We start from the raw sequence: 15396 nt of genomic DNA on the forward strand, positions 1-15396 counted from the left end.
AATAATGTAAATGGGAGAGATATACGTGCTTCATGTATACTTGTTAGTTTTGGATGAGAGGACTTTCAAAATTCTGAAAAGTCCACTTCTCAGTGGGTGTGCCAAATATGAAGTTTCCAATATGGTGACCTATATATCACCACAAAAGCCTCACAGGCTTGTATCAACGGGAACCTGTCCCAAGCCCCTCTTTCTGCTTTACCTTCTCTCAAGCGTAACCCACCACTTGACCTGTTTTAATGAACAGGGATGATCCGTGAAATGTAACATGTACAGCAGGAACCGCTGTTCTCCTGATGGCAAGCTCAGATACTCAGAGGCGCCATTTAGTGGACAGAGAGGCAGAGGCTGGAAGCATCAGGAGGGGAAGGGGTGAGCTATCTATAGAACTAGGTTGGGAAGAAAGGACTCCACTGAAGGAAACAATGACATTTTGGAGAAACGTATTTGATGTGTGCATGAGGGGTGGATGGGAAGACTTTGAGAAAGGTGATAGTTATGGAATAATAAAACTAAGTGGGCATTTCAGAAAGAGGGATAAAATCCAGGAGAACATTTAGAGAAATAAAATTGCAAAAGTGCAAAATGGTAGTGTAAAAGATGGATGAACCACATTTATTTGAGGCTTAATATAAATCAGAAACCTGGATTCAGTATAATGAATAAAGAACCATATCTTGAAGAAGTAACAGTCCACTGAGGAGGAAAGCATAGAAAGGAATATTAATTGTTGAGAATGTTAGAATCTATATTAGAGAATGTGCGATAGGAGTGTGATAGGAGAGGGTGTGATAGGAGAGGGTGTGATAGGAGAGGGTAAGTAATCCATCCCAGGGCCTGGAGGAAAGGTGGTCAGCAGGGGTTCAGGGAAGAGAGAAGCAGGATCTGTGTCAGAACTGCATGATGTCTACGAGGTAGGATGATACAGAGTGAGAGAAGGAAATGGCACTTATGAATCGTATTTTTGAAGGTGTGAAAATCAGGGATATATCTGAGGAGTCACAGTAGTGCTGGAAGGCTAAAATGCAGGAGTAGAAATAGAATAGAAATGGGTTAAACAGTAAGGGTTGTCTGGGGCCAGATGGTGAAGGGGTTTCCATGGCAAATAAAGGTGTGGACTCTAGAAAACCAGATGGGTTTAAGGAAAAACAGTAGGAAACAGTAGGAAACCAGATGGGTTTAAGGAAAAACACCACAGCCACATTATCAGATTGCAAATTAGAAATAACACTGTGGGATCTGCTTGGAGGAAGGGTTAAAAGGCAGAAGAATTGGTAGCAGGGAAACCAATCGAGATAATGCAAATGAAAACCTCAGAAAAGACCACGGCAGTATTGACTGAGTAAAAGAATTGGATTCAGGAGAAATATTTGAGATTGAAACCATGGAGCTTACTAAACAATTGACAGTTACTCATTTGATGCGAGAATCTATCTTTCCGAGAAAAAATAAAGTATTAGGGTTAAGGCCAAAGTCATCTTCAAATCCTATCCTCAATTCAATGTTAGTCCCTTTTCCACAGCTATTACTACTTTAATCAAATCAATTGAATGCAAATCCTTCCAGGACTTCTAGGCACTGAAGTACAAATGTAGCTATCTGGGAGATAGAGTACTTTAGGAGGCTTTTAAAACATACATGATGCCGTTATAAACAGATCACTATAGATTTTTTTAACTCAACAATATATGTTCATTCTTAACTATTAAGATTATTATGCATCATGACCATCTCCCTGATTAGTTATCAGGACTAATTTGAAAAATCGTAAAGAATTCTACTTCTTTTTTGCTTTTGCAAACAAAAATCTTTTTATGCCTCTTTATGCATATGAGAATCTTTCTCTCTGATCAATATATCAAAAACTAGAATTGCCAAATCAAGTAAAGGTCTTGTTTTAACAGGTTCTGCCACATTGCTCCCAAAAAGGCTACACAGTTTTATAATCTTGACAGCCTTGATAAAGAACAGTCCTTTACTCTTTTCCAGCATGTAATTTTATCAAATTTTATGTATTATCATTTTGAAAATGTGCATTCTTTTAGTAACCACTGAGGTTGATTTTATTATACATTTATTTAGTATTTGTATTTATTCTTCTAAGAAAAAATTCATATTTTGCCAGATTTGATATTAAATTGCCCCTTTCTTATTTATTTGTAGCTTTTTTTTAATGTATTTCAAACTCTAAATTTTATTCAGTAATGTAAGCTGCAAATATTGTCCCATTTGGGGACACTCTGTTCCATTGTTTCCCTTATCTTTTAACCTCATATAAGGTACCATGGTTATATTAGATATTTTTTTACTGTGAAATTTTTTATTGTTATAAGAATACAACATGAAATATAACCTCTTAACAAATTTTTAAGTTGGTAACTCAGTGTTGTACAGAAGATTTCTAGAACTTCATCTTGAGTAACTGAAACTTTATACTTGTTAAACAGCCATTTCCTATTTCCCCCTCCCCCCAGACCTTGGCAACCACCGTTCTCCTCTTTTTCTATGAGTTTGACTATTTATATACATCATATAAGTGGAATCATGCCATATTTGTCCTTCTGTGACAAGCTTATTTCATTTAGCGTACTGTCCTCAAGGTCCATCCGTGTTGTCGCACATGGCAGGTTATCCTTCATTTTTAAGGCTGAATAACATTCCTTGTGTGTATAGTGTGTATACAACATTTTCTTTATCCATTTATCCACTGATTGACATTTAGGCTGTTTCCATATCTTGGATATTGTGAATAACGCTCCAAGGAACATGCGTGTGCATGTACTCTTCAAGATCCTGATTACAATTATTCCTTTAATATATACCAGGATTGCTGGGTCATATAGTGATTCTATTTTTAACTTTTTGAGGAACACTATACCGTTCTCCATAGTGGCTGCTCCTTTTCACATTGCCACTAACAGTGTACAAGAATTCCAATTTCTCTATATCTTTCAACTCTTATCTTTTTGTTTTTTATAATAGTCATCCTAACAGGTGTTATGTTATATGTAACTATGGTTCTGATTTGCATTTCCTTGATAATTAGTAATGTTGAGCATCTTTTCATATACCTGTTGGCCATTTGTATGCCATCTTTGGAGAAATGTCTATTCAATTCCTTTGCTCTTTTTTAAAATTGTTGTTTATTTTTTGCTATTGAGTTGTAGAAATTCTTTGTGTATTTGGTATATTAGATATGTCAGCTATATGGTTTGCAAATATTCCCTCCTGTTTTGTAAATTGCCATTTTACTCCTACTGATTGTTTCTTTTGCTGTGCAAAAGTTTTGTTGTTGTTGTTGTTTATTTTAGTTTGATATAGTGCCACATGTCTAATTTTGCTTTTATTGTCATATACAATAAATCATTGCCAGTTCCTATGTCATTAAGCTTTTCTCCTATGTTTTACATTTGAATCTTTAATCCTTTTTGAATTGATTTTTGTCTATGGTGTAAGACACAAGTACAATTTAATTATTTTGCATGTGGTTATCCAGTTTTCCCAACACCATTTCTTAAAGAGACTATCCTTTCCCCATTGTATAGTCTTGGCATCCTGTTGAAGACCAGTTGACTGTATATGCATGTGTTCATTTGCGGCCTCACTATTCTATTCCATTGGCCTATATGTCTGTTTTTATTCCAGGGTCATACTGTTTTAATTACTACAGCTTTGTAATATATTTTGAAATCAGAAAGTGTAGCATGTCCAGTTTTGTTCTTTCTCAGGATTGTTTTGGTTGCTCCAGGTCTTTTGTGGTTTTATATGAATTTTAGCATTTTTTTTTCTATTTCTGTAAAAAATGCCATTGGAATTTTGATAGGGATTACATTGAAATTGTACATTATTTGGGGTGTAGAATTTTAACAATATTAGTTCTTTCAGTCCATGAACTCAGGATGTCTTCCCATTTATTTTCTTCTTTAATTACTTTCATCAATGATTTGTAGTTTTCAGTGTATGGGTCTTTCACCTCTTTGGTTAAGTATATTCCTAAGGATTTTATTCTTTATTTTTTCTTTCTCTTTTTCTTTCTTTCTTTCTTTCTTTTCTTTCTTTTTTTTTTTTTTTTGTAGTTTTGAGTCTTTATGAATTAGAAGAATTAATACTGTTAACATGTACAAACATGTTCAGAATGTTGTTCAAGACTTCTATTTCCTTGCTGATTTTCTAAGTGTTTTATCAGTTATTGAGAGTGGGATACTGAAATCTCCAACAACTACTGTTGAATCACATCTCTCCTTTCAATTTTGTCAGTTTTATTTCATTTATTTTAGGGATCTAGTGTTATTGATTATGCATTTATAATTTCAGATATTGACCTTATTTCATAATAAAATTTTTCTTTATCTAATAATATTTTCTGTCTTATGTCTTTTTGTCTGTTATTGGTATAGCCATTCCAGCTCTCTTATAGCTATTGTTTGCATGGTATATGTATTTCCATCATTTTACTTTCACCCTATCTACATATATCTTTGAATCTAAGGTGTTTCCTGTGTGCAGAATATAGTTTTTCTTTCTTTTTTATTCTGTATAACAGTGTCTGTTTTTTTTTTAAATTTTATTTATTTATTTATTATTTTTGGGGGGGTACACCAAGTTCAGTCATCTGTTTTTATGCACATATCCTCGTATTCCCTCTCTCCCTCGACTCCCCCCCCCCCAACAGTGTCTGTTTTTTGTTTTATTTTTGAGGATTGTTTAGTCCATGTACTTTGTAATTATTAATATGATTGGAATTCCATGTGCCATTTTGCCAGAACTCTTTGTTAAATCCCCAGTTTGTCTGCTGATCCATGGCTTGCCCCAAAGAAAACTGCTGCCACAGGGTAATAGAGCCTCTGGCCCTCCCTTTTTGCTTGCCACCAAGATTACCATACTAATTGATAACCTTAAATCAGGGAAGCCAGCTCAGGCAGCTAGACCAAAGCTGTTGGCTTTCCCTATCTGATCACTGCTGACGGAACCGGAGGCAGTAGGCATTATGAGAGCAATCCCAGGCCACCAAGCAAAGACAGCGTTTTTTATTTTCCGTAGTTCAGCAGTTTTAATGAATACGCTTGTGTCTTTGATGGATTGCTAGAATGCTGAAATTACGTTAATGACAGTTTTACCAGTTTTATAGTTGCTTTTTGGGAGAGAGGATTTTTCAGCCTCCTCACTCCATCATGACTGAAATGAACATCTGTTTCTATTTATCCCTCTTTTAATGTTTTCTGTTGGATTATTAAGATCTTTGTTCATTTATTTTCCTTTTATAGTTTGGAAGTTATTACATTTTATTTAAAAATGTTTCACTTCATATTTTAGCATATACACAGTTAGAATTTTCTAATAAATGTTTAGAGTTAATCTATATCATTCCCCTAAGAACATAATTTAGCATGTTTTTATTTTGCTCTTCCCCACACTGGAATTTCATGGCCCTTTAGTCTGGAATTTCAGTTCTAACTTTTTTGGATATTTGACTGAAGGAGGGAGATATTACTATAGTGTGTGCCCAGCCCTTCTTGTTGAAATTATAAATAACATTTGGATATTATATGTGAAGTGAGTCTAATTATGAGTCTTTTATTTTGGAAATTGTTGAGTGGTAATGCCACCAACTGACTTAGGGAACCAAAATATGTTTCCTGTCTTTTTTTTCATTGTTGTAATTTCTCCACCACTGTCCCCTAGTTGAGGAAGCTGGAATAGGTTTAAAGATACATCTATTAAGATCTGATTTGGATTATTTGAATTTAAAATACTTGGCACATCCAAGTAGAGATTTGGGTGAGATAAATGTGGAATGATCTGGAGGATATATTTGCGATTCATTAATTTATAAAGTTTAATTTGAAGTCATGAGGAATACCACTGAGGAAAAAGAAAGTAGCTAAATAAAGACTCCTCAAAAATATCAATGTATAAGTGGATGGGACAGGGCATGGTGAGCTAAGAAGATAAATTCTGAGAGGTAGAATTAAAAAGAAAAGGAGAAAGTGTATTCATAACAGCCAAAACTCATTGAAAAATAAATCAGTTTAGAAAATGTGAATGCCACTTAATTTAGTAATAAAAGGATAATTGGTAACCTTAACGAGAGCAGTTAAAGTGAATTGAAATATAAGTATGTTAAGGCAGCACGAAAGTCAGACTGTCTGGGGTTGGGAGGAGTAGAAAACATGCTTGTAGGAGTCTGGAACCCCTCCCAGGTGTTTGCCATTAAGGGAAAAGCTACAGGGGAAAACAGGGTTGAGGAAAATGGGAAAACAATTTAGGGAGAGAATCAAAGCTTTGAAGACAACTATAGAAAAAGCTCCAAAGCAAGGGATGACTATGGCATAGATATTAGAATGTGTATGTGTATTTGTGCCTGGGGCAGGAGAGGAATGGGCAAGCAGTTTTAGAAAGCATTATGCAAGTGTCATGAGATTAAGTAAATCTTTCTAATCAGTTTTCAGTCTCCAGAGTTCAAAGTGGGACCCTGAACTATGTCAACATTCCTCACCCACTCAGCTCCCAATACCAGCACTTCGATGGCCCCCACCTTCCTGTTAGTGGGCCTGCCAGGCCTGTCAGCTGTACCCTCCTGGTGGACGATACCCCTCATCACTGTGTATCTTCTCTCTGCCCTGGGCAATGGTGCTATCCTCTGGATCATTGCCCTGGAGCCCACACTGCATCGCCCAATGTACTTCTTCCTCTTCCTGCTCAGTGTGTCTGATGTTGGCTTGGCCACAGCCCTGATGCCCACCCTGCTGGGTCTTGCGCTTGTGGGTGCTCATGCCGTCCCTGCCTCAGCCTGTCTCCTTCAGATGTTCTTTGTCCATTTCTTTTCCATCATGGAGTCCTCTGTCTTACTCGCCATGGCCTTAGACCGGGCACTGGCCATCTGCCGCCCTCTCCACTACCCAAGACTCCTCACCAATGATGTCGTCAGCAAGATCTGCATGGCCATTGCTTTCCGATGTCTGGGTCTCCATCTGCCCCTGCCATTCCTCCTGGCATACATGCCTTACTGCCATCCACAAGTCCTCACCCATTCTTACTGCTTGCACCCAGATATGGCCCGTTTGGCTTGCCCCGGAGCTTGGGGTGCAGCCTACAGCCTCTTTGTGGTCCTGTCCGCCATGGGCTTGGACCCCATGCTTATTTTCTTCTCCTATGGCCTAATTGGCAGGGTGTTGCAAAGTTTGGGATCCAGTGAGCATCGCTGGAAGGCTGGCCAGACCTGTGCTGCCCACCTCTCTGCTGTGCTTCTCTTCTATGTGCCCATGCTCCTCCTGGCACTCATTGACCGTCTTAGGGTGCCAATTCCTCAGCCTGCCCATACTCTTCTCTCCTATGTTCACTTCCTGCTTCCTCCTTTGATAAACCCTGTTCTCTATAGTGTCAAGATGAAGGAGATTAGAGAGAGAATTTGCAAGAGGTTGCAGCCCAGGAAGGTGGATTGTGCTCCGTGAGGAGGATGTCCCTCCATGTTTGGTGGTTCCAGGCTACCTGATACAAAGGTTTCCATGACTGAGAACGCAGTTCATCATGCATGAAATGGTCATTGAGGTCCACAAAAGTGTGTATACATAGATGCATCCACCTGTCCCTAGAAGTGTGCATATGCATATTGATGAAAGCTTACAAGCCTCAGAGAAGGGCAGTGGTCCATTGTGACCTGCCATTAACATCACATCCATGGCATAGAAAGGACCAGAATCTAAGTCTTGTCACAACCATCCACGAAAATTCACTGTTACCACTATTCTTAATTTTTCATCAATTTTATTAGTGAGAATAATCTCATTTTATGTCAGATTTTCCTAATATTAACAGTGAGTGTCTTTTACATATCTGTTGCCTATTTTGTCTCCTCCTCCATGGATAGCCTCTTCAAAAAACCTTCATCCATTTCTCTATTAGATTGTTTATGGTTTAAAAACAAATGTGCAAGAAATCCTAGTTGGATACCTTTACCAATATAGTATTTGCCTGTGTCATTATTTAAGCAACCAAATCTCAAGTAAATACAATTTTACATAATCAAATCCACATTTATATTTCTTTATAATTTTTGTGTTTCATATGTTGCTTTTAAAACAAGTATCTTTGACCGATATGTTCTACTTATATTCTCTCATGCTTTTTTTTCCCTAGAATTGTTATAATGATTTTTACTTCTAAGTCTTTCTGTGTCAGAAGTCCAAAGTTATACTAACCAAGGTGATCATGTACTGGTGGCAGCATCATCTATCAAATACATTGTCTTTTTCTCACTGAAATAAAACACTATGTATTTCATATTTTAGATGTATGTATGCATATGGAATTTATAAATCTTTTTATGGAGTATGACATATATGTATAATATATATTCACATATCACTGATCTATTAGAATAGCCTCATACTGTGATTTAGTTAATATGTAGTATCAATATAAAATGATCCCCTCTCACAAAACAAACAAGGGCTTTGGAATTCTAATAAGAATTACATTTTTTAATAGATTAAATACAAGAGAATCAGCATGTATGATAAGTTTTCATATCCAAGAATTTATGATAGGTGTTTGTTATTAATACATTTTTTATACTTTTCAATAAAATTATTCACTTTAAATTTATTTCTATGTAGTTTTTAAATGTATGATTGTGTTGCTATTATAAATAAAACATTTCCCCATTTCTATCTCTACACATATATTGCTAGATTGAGAAAAACGTTTTTATCTTGCATTAATATATACTTTACCAAATTACATAAAGTTTATAGGAGTATTTTTTTAATTTTTGGATTTTATTCATATTTAGCATTCAAATAAGTAAAAATAGATGATCAGTAACTTTTCCCTAATATTCATATAAATTATTTCATTTTCTTATTTTATTCAATTCATTAGAATCTCTAACCCTTTATGAAAGTTTAAGTGAACATTAAAATGTTGTTTCTCATTTTATATAATGGCATTCGTGTTTCACCTGTTTAAACTTCATGTGGGTATTTAATCTGTATAAAGAACTTTACAGCTGGAAGTTTAAGTTCCTACTGCCTCATTATATAGACAAAACTGCTGAAAGAGCTTTTGAATGGACCTTTGTAACTCAGTGGTAGATGAGCTAAATGCAGAATCGCTGGCTGCCTCCATGTGTTTATTACTTTACTGAGAGGGGAGCAAAGAACACTTCCTTTCACAGGAGGGCTGCAACTGCTCTCTCCTGACTCTCACTCTCTCCTGGCCACTGGCCACATTCACATCAATCCTGTCAAATCCTTGGTCTAGTGGTCACTATTACCACTCCTGGCCATGGGGGGTGCGGAGTAGGGGGACTGTTCTCTCTCTGAAAATCATTCCACACCAGCTTGACGGATAAATTTCAGGAAAAACTCAAATTTTCTTTCTCCTCTCACAGAACATAGTGGGAGAGAGATATTAGCAAGAACATTTATAACTGTAAACAAAATGTAACAGTGATATCTGGGAGTTGGATAAAACGGCAGACCAGGAAAAGCTTTGCAAAACCGAGATCTCTGATTTGCTCTCTTTACTAAACAAAGCCCTCTCCACTTGTGTCTAGAATTTAAGTGCGTGTGTGTGTGTGCGTGTGTGTGTGTGTGTGTGAGAGAGAAAGAGAGAAAGGGATCATATCAATAAATTCAGGTACCTTAGAGGAGGAGGTGATAATAAAAACACGTGGGTCAAGTACACACTCAGACTGAGAGTAGTGGGAACTGTGCTAGCAGAAAGAAGAAATTATTTTTAAATATTAAAGTACATATGAAATATATCATAATACCCAATACATAGAAAGTAATTTCTTCAAGACCACACAGCCAGGAAATGGCAGAGCTGAAACCAAAGGACTTGTTTTTTCATCTGAGTCCTGAGGTTTTCTACACATCTTGCCTCCTCCCTGACAGGGCTAAGCTATCAGGGTAGATAGTTTAGAGGATGCTTAGTTCCTTTTGAAACCTATTTACCCTTTCTTCCCTGGGTTGGCTTCTAAGTCCTCAGTCTGGAGCTATCTCACCGTTTAGCAGTAATCCTGGACTTTGATCCCTGAAAGACGAGTGGCATAGTCCTAGTGGCTCCTAAAGTTCCTTTTCTGACCCTTTCTCATTAGGAGGTCCTTGGGGCACCTTAGTGTGGCTCCAGTTAAAATGTCAGGAAGTGACTGAGGTCCAGGGAGCCTCAGGTATTAAAGTTATTTGGATGTCTGCATGGCTACAGTGGTGAGGATTCTTTATTGTGGCTTGGTAGTGATTACTACCTAATGGTATTATTGGCTACTCTAAATGCAGAAGGTAGCACGCAAGGGAAGAATCCCTGTCTCCCACAAAGGCCCATTTAGCCTCCTGTCAATATTAATTCCCTGGTAAGAGATGAGTAGAGTGAAGAGTTGAGTTGGGCCTGGGTGATGGCTTCCCTGATTCACTCCTGAATTCCACCCCCAGTAAAACCTGAGAAACTGCTATTTTTGGCCTTCATGACATGTTGAATGCCATTTGGTACCATGATTCAAGTTTTCCCTCTTCATAGAAACTTCAGGAATCATTATTTATTCTCTAATATTTATTACAATTCTTTATTTTACCTACACTCTTTTGTTTAGACTATTTTAGTTCAAATTGAGATACATCTGCCAAGCATATACAATGGACAAGGTATCTCATCATGAGGAGACTTCTAAAATTGAATAATTCATAGCTCTTTCCTTGTGGAAATCAACAATGTATCAATGGGAGAGACGTATGCCTGATGTCGACAATGGGTATAAGTCTCCATCCTTTGTGCTCCAAGGACTCAGCCCCTCATCTTTACTAAAAATGCTGTCAAGTGCCAGTGCCCACCTAGAATTTCCTCCTATGATTTCCACCCAAATTGGCTTCAGCAAAAGACACACTGTCCAGGTTTCCCTTTCACATTAGCCCAGGAAAGTATTTTACATTTTTCAAACATTAACATCTACACCAATCACCTAGGATCTTGTTAAAAGGCAGATTCTGACTTAATAGGCTTGAAACAGGGCATGAGACTCTGCAATTCTAATTACTTCCCAGATGCTACTGTGGCAGATCAGTGTACCACCCTTTGAGCAGCAAGGAAGAAAACCTACTTAGACCAACTTAGACACATTGGAAAGGGTTTAATGTGGGTCACAAGGAGGAAGCAAATGATGGGAGGCAAATATAAAGATCCTAAATGGTCCAGAGCCTTGCAGAGTTCTCCCAGTTAGAGTTCAGCTCCTTAAAGTTTCTCTGGAGTCTTACCCTTCACTCATTTACCTGAGGATAGGTGTCCTTAATCTTCCCCCAACAACAACAAAAGTATTACTTCCTACTTTATGAAGTGCAAGCATCTTCTTCCTTAATATCAAAAAGCTGTGGTGTATGAAATCCCCGATAGCTACTAATTGATTACTCAAATAATTAACTAATATCATTTAAGGATTATGAAGTAAATGGAAACATCTCCTATTAACATTATCCTGCTCCTAAGACAATTTGCTATAGAGAAAATGGAACTTCCACCTTTGCCTTATCATTTAGACTTTAGACCCAGTTTTTCCAACTTTTCCAGGACCTTCGCTCTAATCTGCCGAGTTTTTACACAATACACAATGGGATTCATCAAGGGTGGTACCAGCAAGAATGCATCAGCTATCACAATCATAGCCAAAGGGGACTTTTGCTTGGCAAAGCGATGCATGGTAGCCAAGGTGATGATGGGCACATAGAAGATGAGCACAGCACAGATGTGGGACACACAGGTGTTAAGCGCTTTAAGCCGTTCCCCATGGGATGCAATACCCAATACAGTCTTCAGAATAAACACATAGGAGACACCAATAAACATACTGTCTGACATCATATAGAGTGCAACAAACAGACCATAGTAAAAGTTAACTTTGTTGTCAGAGCACGCCAGCTTCATGACGTCCTGGTGGAGGCAGTAGGAGTGGGATAGCAGGCGCTTATTACAGTATCTGAGTCTCTTTAAAATGAAAGGAAGGGGCAGAACCAGGAGAATGCTTTTAATAGCAAATGTCAGCCCAATTTGCAAAACTCTGGAGCTAGTAAGGATGGAGCTGTATCTCAGGGGGTTGCGAATGGCTACAAAATGATCAAAGGACATGATCAGGAGCACCGAGGACTCCATGTCTGTGAATCCATGGATGAAAAATTCCTGAGCAATGCAGGCATCAGCAGAAATCCCCATGGCATTGAACAAGAAGATCCTCAGCATGGTGGGAAGAGAGGAGAGGGACAAGCCCAGGTCCGATAAGGCCAGCATGGAGAGGAAATAATACATGGGCTCATGTAGGGAAGGCTCTGTCCTGATGACAAATAGGATGGTGCAGTTGCCCAGGATGGCCATGAGGTACATGAGGCAGGTAGGGATGGAGATCCAAATGTGCATACGCTCAAGCCCTGGGATCCCAATCAACAGGAATAGAGAGAGTTCATCTTCTGAGGTATTGAGAGGAAACATCATAGATAGGTCTCTCATGTATCTGCTCCTGGTAGATAAATATTCAGCAACAAACAGAAGTTCTCTTAGTTATATTTACTGAACACAACTCACTTTAGTTGTCAGTTAAATTAAACATAGCTCACATTTAGGTGTCAAGAATTAATGTAATATAAATTTTTCTATATAAACAAAAATATGGAGTAGACTTAAATGGGTTCTTCAGTTTTATGTAAGACCTTTATACTCTTCAAGTCTACCTTTATTCCCTGATAAACTTCTAAACAACTCTAGAGAAGTAGCAAGGTGCTTTAATAAGCTTTTTTTTTAAACCACCACTTTTGGAGGTTTATGCATCAAGTAAACTAAGTTGCAATATACTGTAATCTGGAAAAGCTAAAACATCATGGATGTGGTCAATGGTCATGTACACATACAAACCAGAGATGCTGTAGTAGCAGGAGTTAAAGGAGGCCTAAATCTTACATTATTGTTCATGGAACATGTGTGTGAAAATATAAAATTGATCTATCACAGTACTAAGTGTCCATTTTGTCTCAGCCTTTCAAATGTGGTTAAAGTTCCCTTGACATGCAGTATATACCATAGTTGTCATTTATAGGTACCTAAAGCCTCACACCCTTTCATGCAATTGCTACTGGTCCTGCTCAGAATAGCCACAGTTCTTGCCCTTGTCTCCCTGTTCTTGAGTTCCTTTCCTATTGTTCTTGGCTTCTTTGTGTCTACCCTTAGATTGTTGACAAATTCAGGTTCTTATCTCTGGTATCAGCATCACTGACACCTTGGGTAGCTCTCCTTCTAACAACTCTAGACCAAAAAGGCCCCAGTGGTGTAGTTGACAGTCTGCCTTTGTTGGGGGAGTGTGATTCAGACACAGCGAGAAAAGGAATAACTCATTGTCCATTATTAGTCAATGAATCTTATTCAATGACCCCTCAAAATCGGTCATGTCCAAAGTTCCACTTCTGAGCCTTTTATTGACAAGCTTCCACCCTAACTCGGGTAAATGAGTTACTGTTGATAACATTATTTTTTCAACTGTGTTCATTATGCAAATACAAAGATGTACCCCCATCCCACTTACAGACACTAATCTTTTCAGCTATCAATGCTGTCCTAAATATAGCTTGATCCCTTAGGCTGGAGAACCTATGAAACATTTTTATCTCCATCCTTCTGAAAGGCGTTGGGTTGATGTCTATAAAATGCAGTTTTCCTTGGGAAGCATAAAATCATCTTAAGGAAGTTCAATTTGAGTCTCTAGGACACCTACCAGGCTCCTGGTTGCCTTATCCCAGACCAAGGGTAGCGAGGTTTCAGGTTATTCAGGTTCCGCAGCTTCTTTGCTTCAGCATCCTATTGGGAATCCACATCCTTACTTATATTCTCATGCTCTTCTCTAGCAGAGGCACATCCTCCTGAGAATGGACCGTATTCCCGTGGGAATACGGACTCCACTTGCTTACTCACTCTCTGTCAATAAGGCGCTCTCCTAAGAACATGCAGAGTGCAGGCTCTGTCTCACAGTCACAGGTTTAACTCTTGTGACCCTGTTCCCATATCAGGCACAGGCTTTGGGGAAAGACAGTCTCAGATATTGGGAAGGCAGCCCATATCCAGCTGTGGCTCCAAGCTTAAGTGTAGGCCTTAGCAGACTCAGCGTGAGACTACCACAGACCTTATGTAGAATTCTGCCCACAGAATTCTATTTGGTCATCACAATGTCTAATTTTGTTTTTTAATGTGAATTCATTTAAGTAGGTCAAGGGTCTCAAATTTATCATAGACTCCTCCTTTATTCATTGTCTTTTATTTAGTCCCTTCACATTTACTGTCATCCAAAGGCACTTAACCTCACAGAAGAAAAAGCCAAGGGTCGCAGGTAATCCTGGTATCTTGGAACCTCAAGTTTAGAAGAGGATATCAATTTTTATCCAGTCCTCAACTTGGAAGATTGTAAGTAAATAAAAGGTATAATTTTGGTAATATTTTATAGGCTGGCATATGACTTTTCAGGGAGAGAACAGAAAACAAGATCTAGCAAAACATCTTACTCTTAAAAAAGTAAGAACAGATAAATGAATCAACTGTGATAAGCCAACAATGATGACCCTGTCTCCAGGTTAGTAGAAGAGGGGATGTGTGGGGGTTGAGGGCTGCAGTCATCAGATCAGGTCAGGCAGGAGACTGAAGGAGAGAAGCCTGTTAACTATTAATTTTGGTTTCCCATTCCTCCCCCAAAATGTATATTCCAGTTAAAGCATTAGATAAGGTAATACAAATGTCTAATCTTGATCTACTGATCAGTCTAGGATCATAATGGAATTATATGCTCAAATGCACCTATGCTACTTCCTCCCATCACTTTTTGACAGGTATCTGCATCATTCTGAGTTGAAAATTCATTGGTCTCCAGGTCCCAAAATGGAACCAAGAGGAAAAGCAGGTGGAACCAAAAAAAATTGTTTTTGTTGTTGTTGTTGTTGTTGGTTTCAGGGAGGAAGGCAGTAAGAACTCTGGCCCTAGAGGGGCTAAATTTAGGTAAGAGGTACATTTATCTAAGTATATTTAGGTAAAAGATGAAATAACACATATTATCCTCCTGTATATTATATCTTCTAATTCAAATTCCTGCCCAGTACCTCCTCTTTCATTTCTTTTTCCCTTGTTTTTCTTTTCCACTTATTGTTAATATTATTATTTTAATGTAAAAGGCTATGAATTTAACAATGACAAATAGTTCCCATAAAGGGACTTGCTCTCAGTGGTCTTTCCAAGACCACTTCTGTGCACTTTAGGTACTCATAGCACTTTCCCCATTGCCTTGGAGCTACCTCCATTCCTTCCAAAACATGTGGCCCATGAAAACCTTTTTCTGGACCATTTTTCTCTTCTATCGAAGGTTAAAAAAAAAAAAAAGAAAGA

General features: G+C 38.0%; 2 protein-coding genes across 2 annotated transcripts; one reads left to right on the forward strand and one right to left on the reverse strand.

Annotated features, from left to right (window-relative positions):
* Positions 1–6479: 6479 nt before the first annotated feature.
* On the forward strand, positions 6480–7451 carry LOC130860850 (olfactory receptor 51S1). Its single transcript, XM_057749397.1, has one exon. The coding sequence runs from the start codon at positions 6480–6482 to the stop codon at positions 7449–7451; it is 972 nt and encodes a 323-aa protein (XP_057605380.1).
* A 4069-nt stretch (positions 7452–11520) lies between these two features.
* LOC130829201 (olfactory receptor 51A7-like) lies at positions 11521–12474 on the reverse strand. The gene has a single exon (XM_057695477.1). The coding sequence runs from the start codon at positions 12472–12474 to the stop codon at positions 11521–11523; it is 954 nt and encodes a 317-aa protein (XP_057551460.1).
* Positions 12475–15396: the final 2922 nt, after the last annotated feature.

Source organism: Hippopotamus amphibius, chromosome 9 (genome assembly GCF_030028045.1).
Source record: "Hippopotamus amphibius kiboko isolate mHipAmp2 chromosome 9, mHipAmp2.hap2, whole genome shotgun sequence".
Classification (NCBI taxonomy): domain Eukaryota; kingdom Metazoa; phylum Chordata; class Mammalia; order Artiodactyla; family Hippopotamidae; genus Hippopotamus; species Hippopotamus amphibius.

Excerpts from the sequence above, each read along its gene's own strand:
- LOC130860850 (XM_057749397.1), top strand. The coding sequence starts at position 6,480 with ATGTCAACATTCCTCACCCACTCAGCTCCCAATACCAGCACTTCGATG.
- LOC130829201 (XM_057695477.1), bottom strand. The coding sequence starts at position 12,474 with ATGATGTTTCCTCTCAATACCTCAGAAGATGAACTCTCTCTATTCCTG.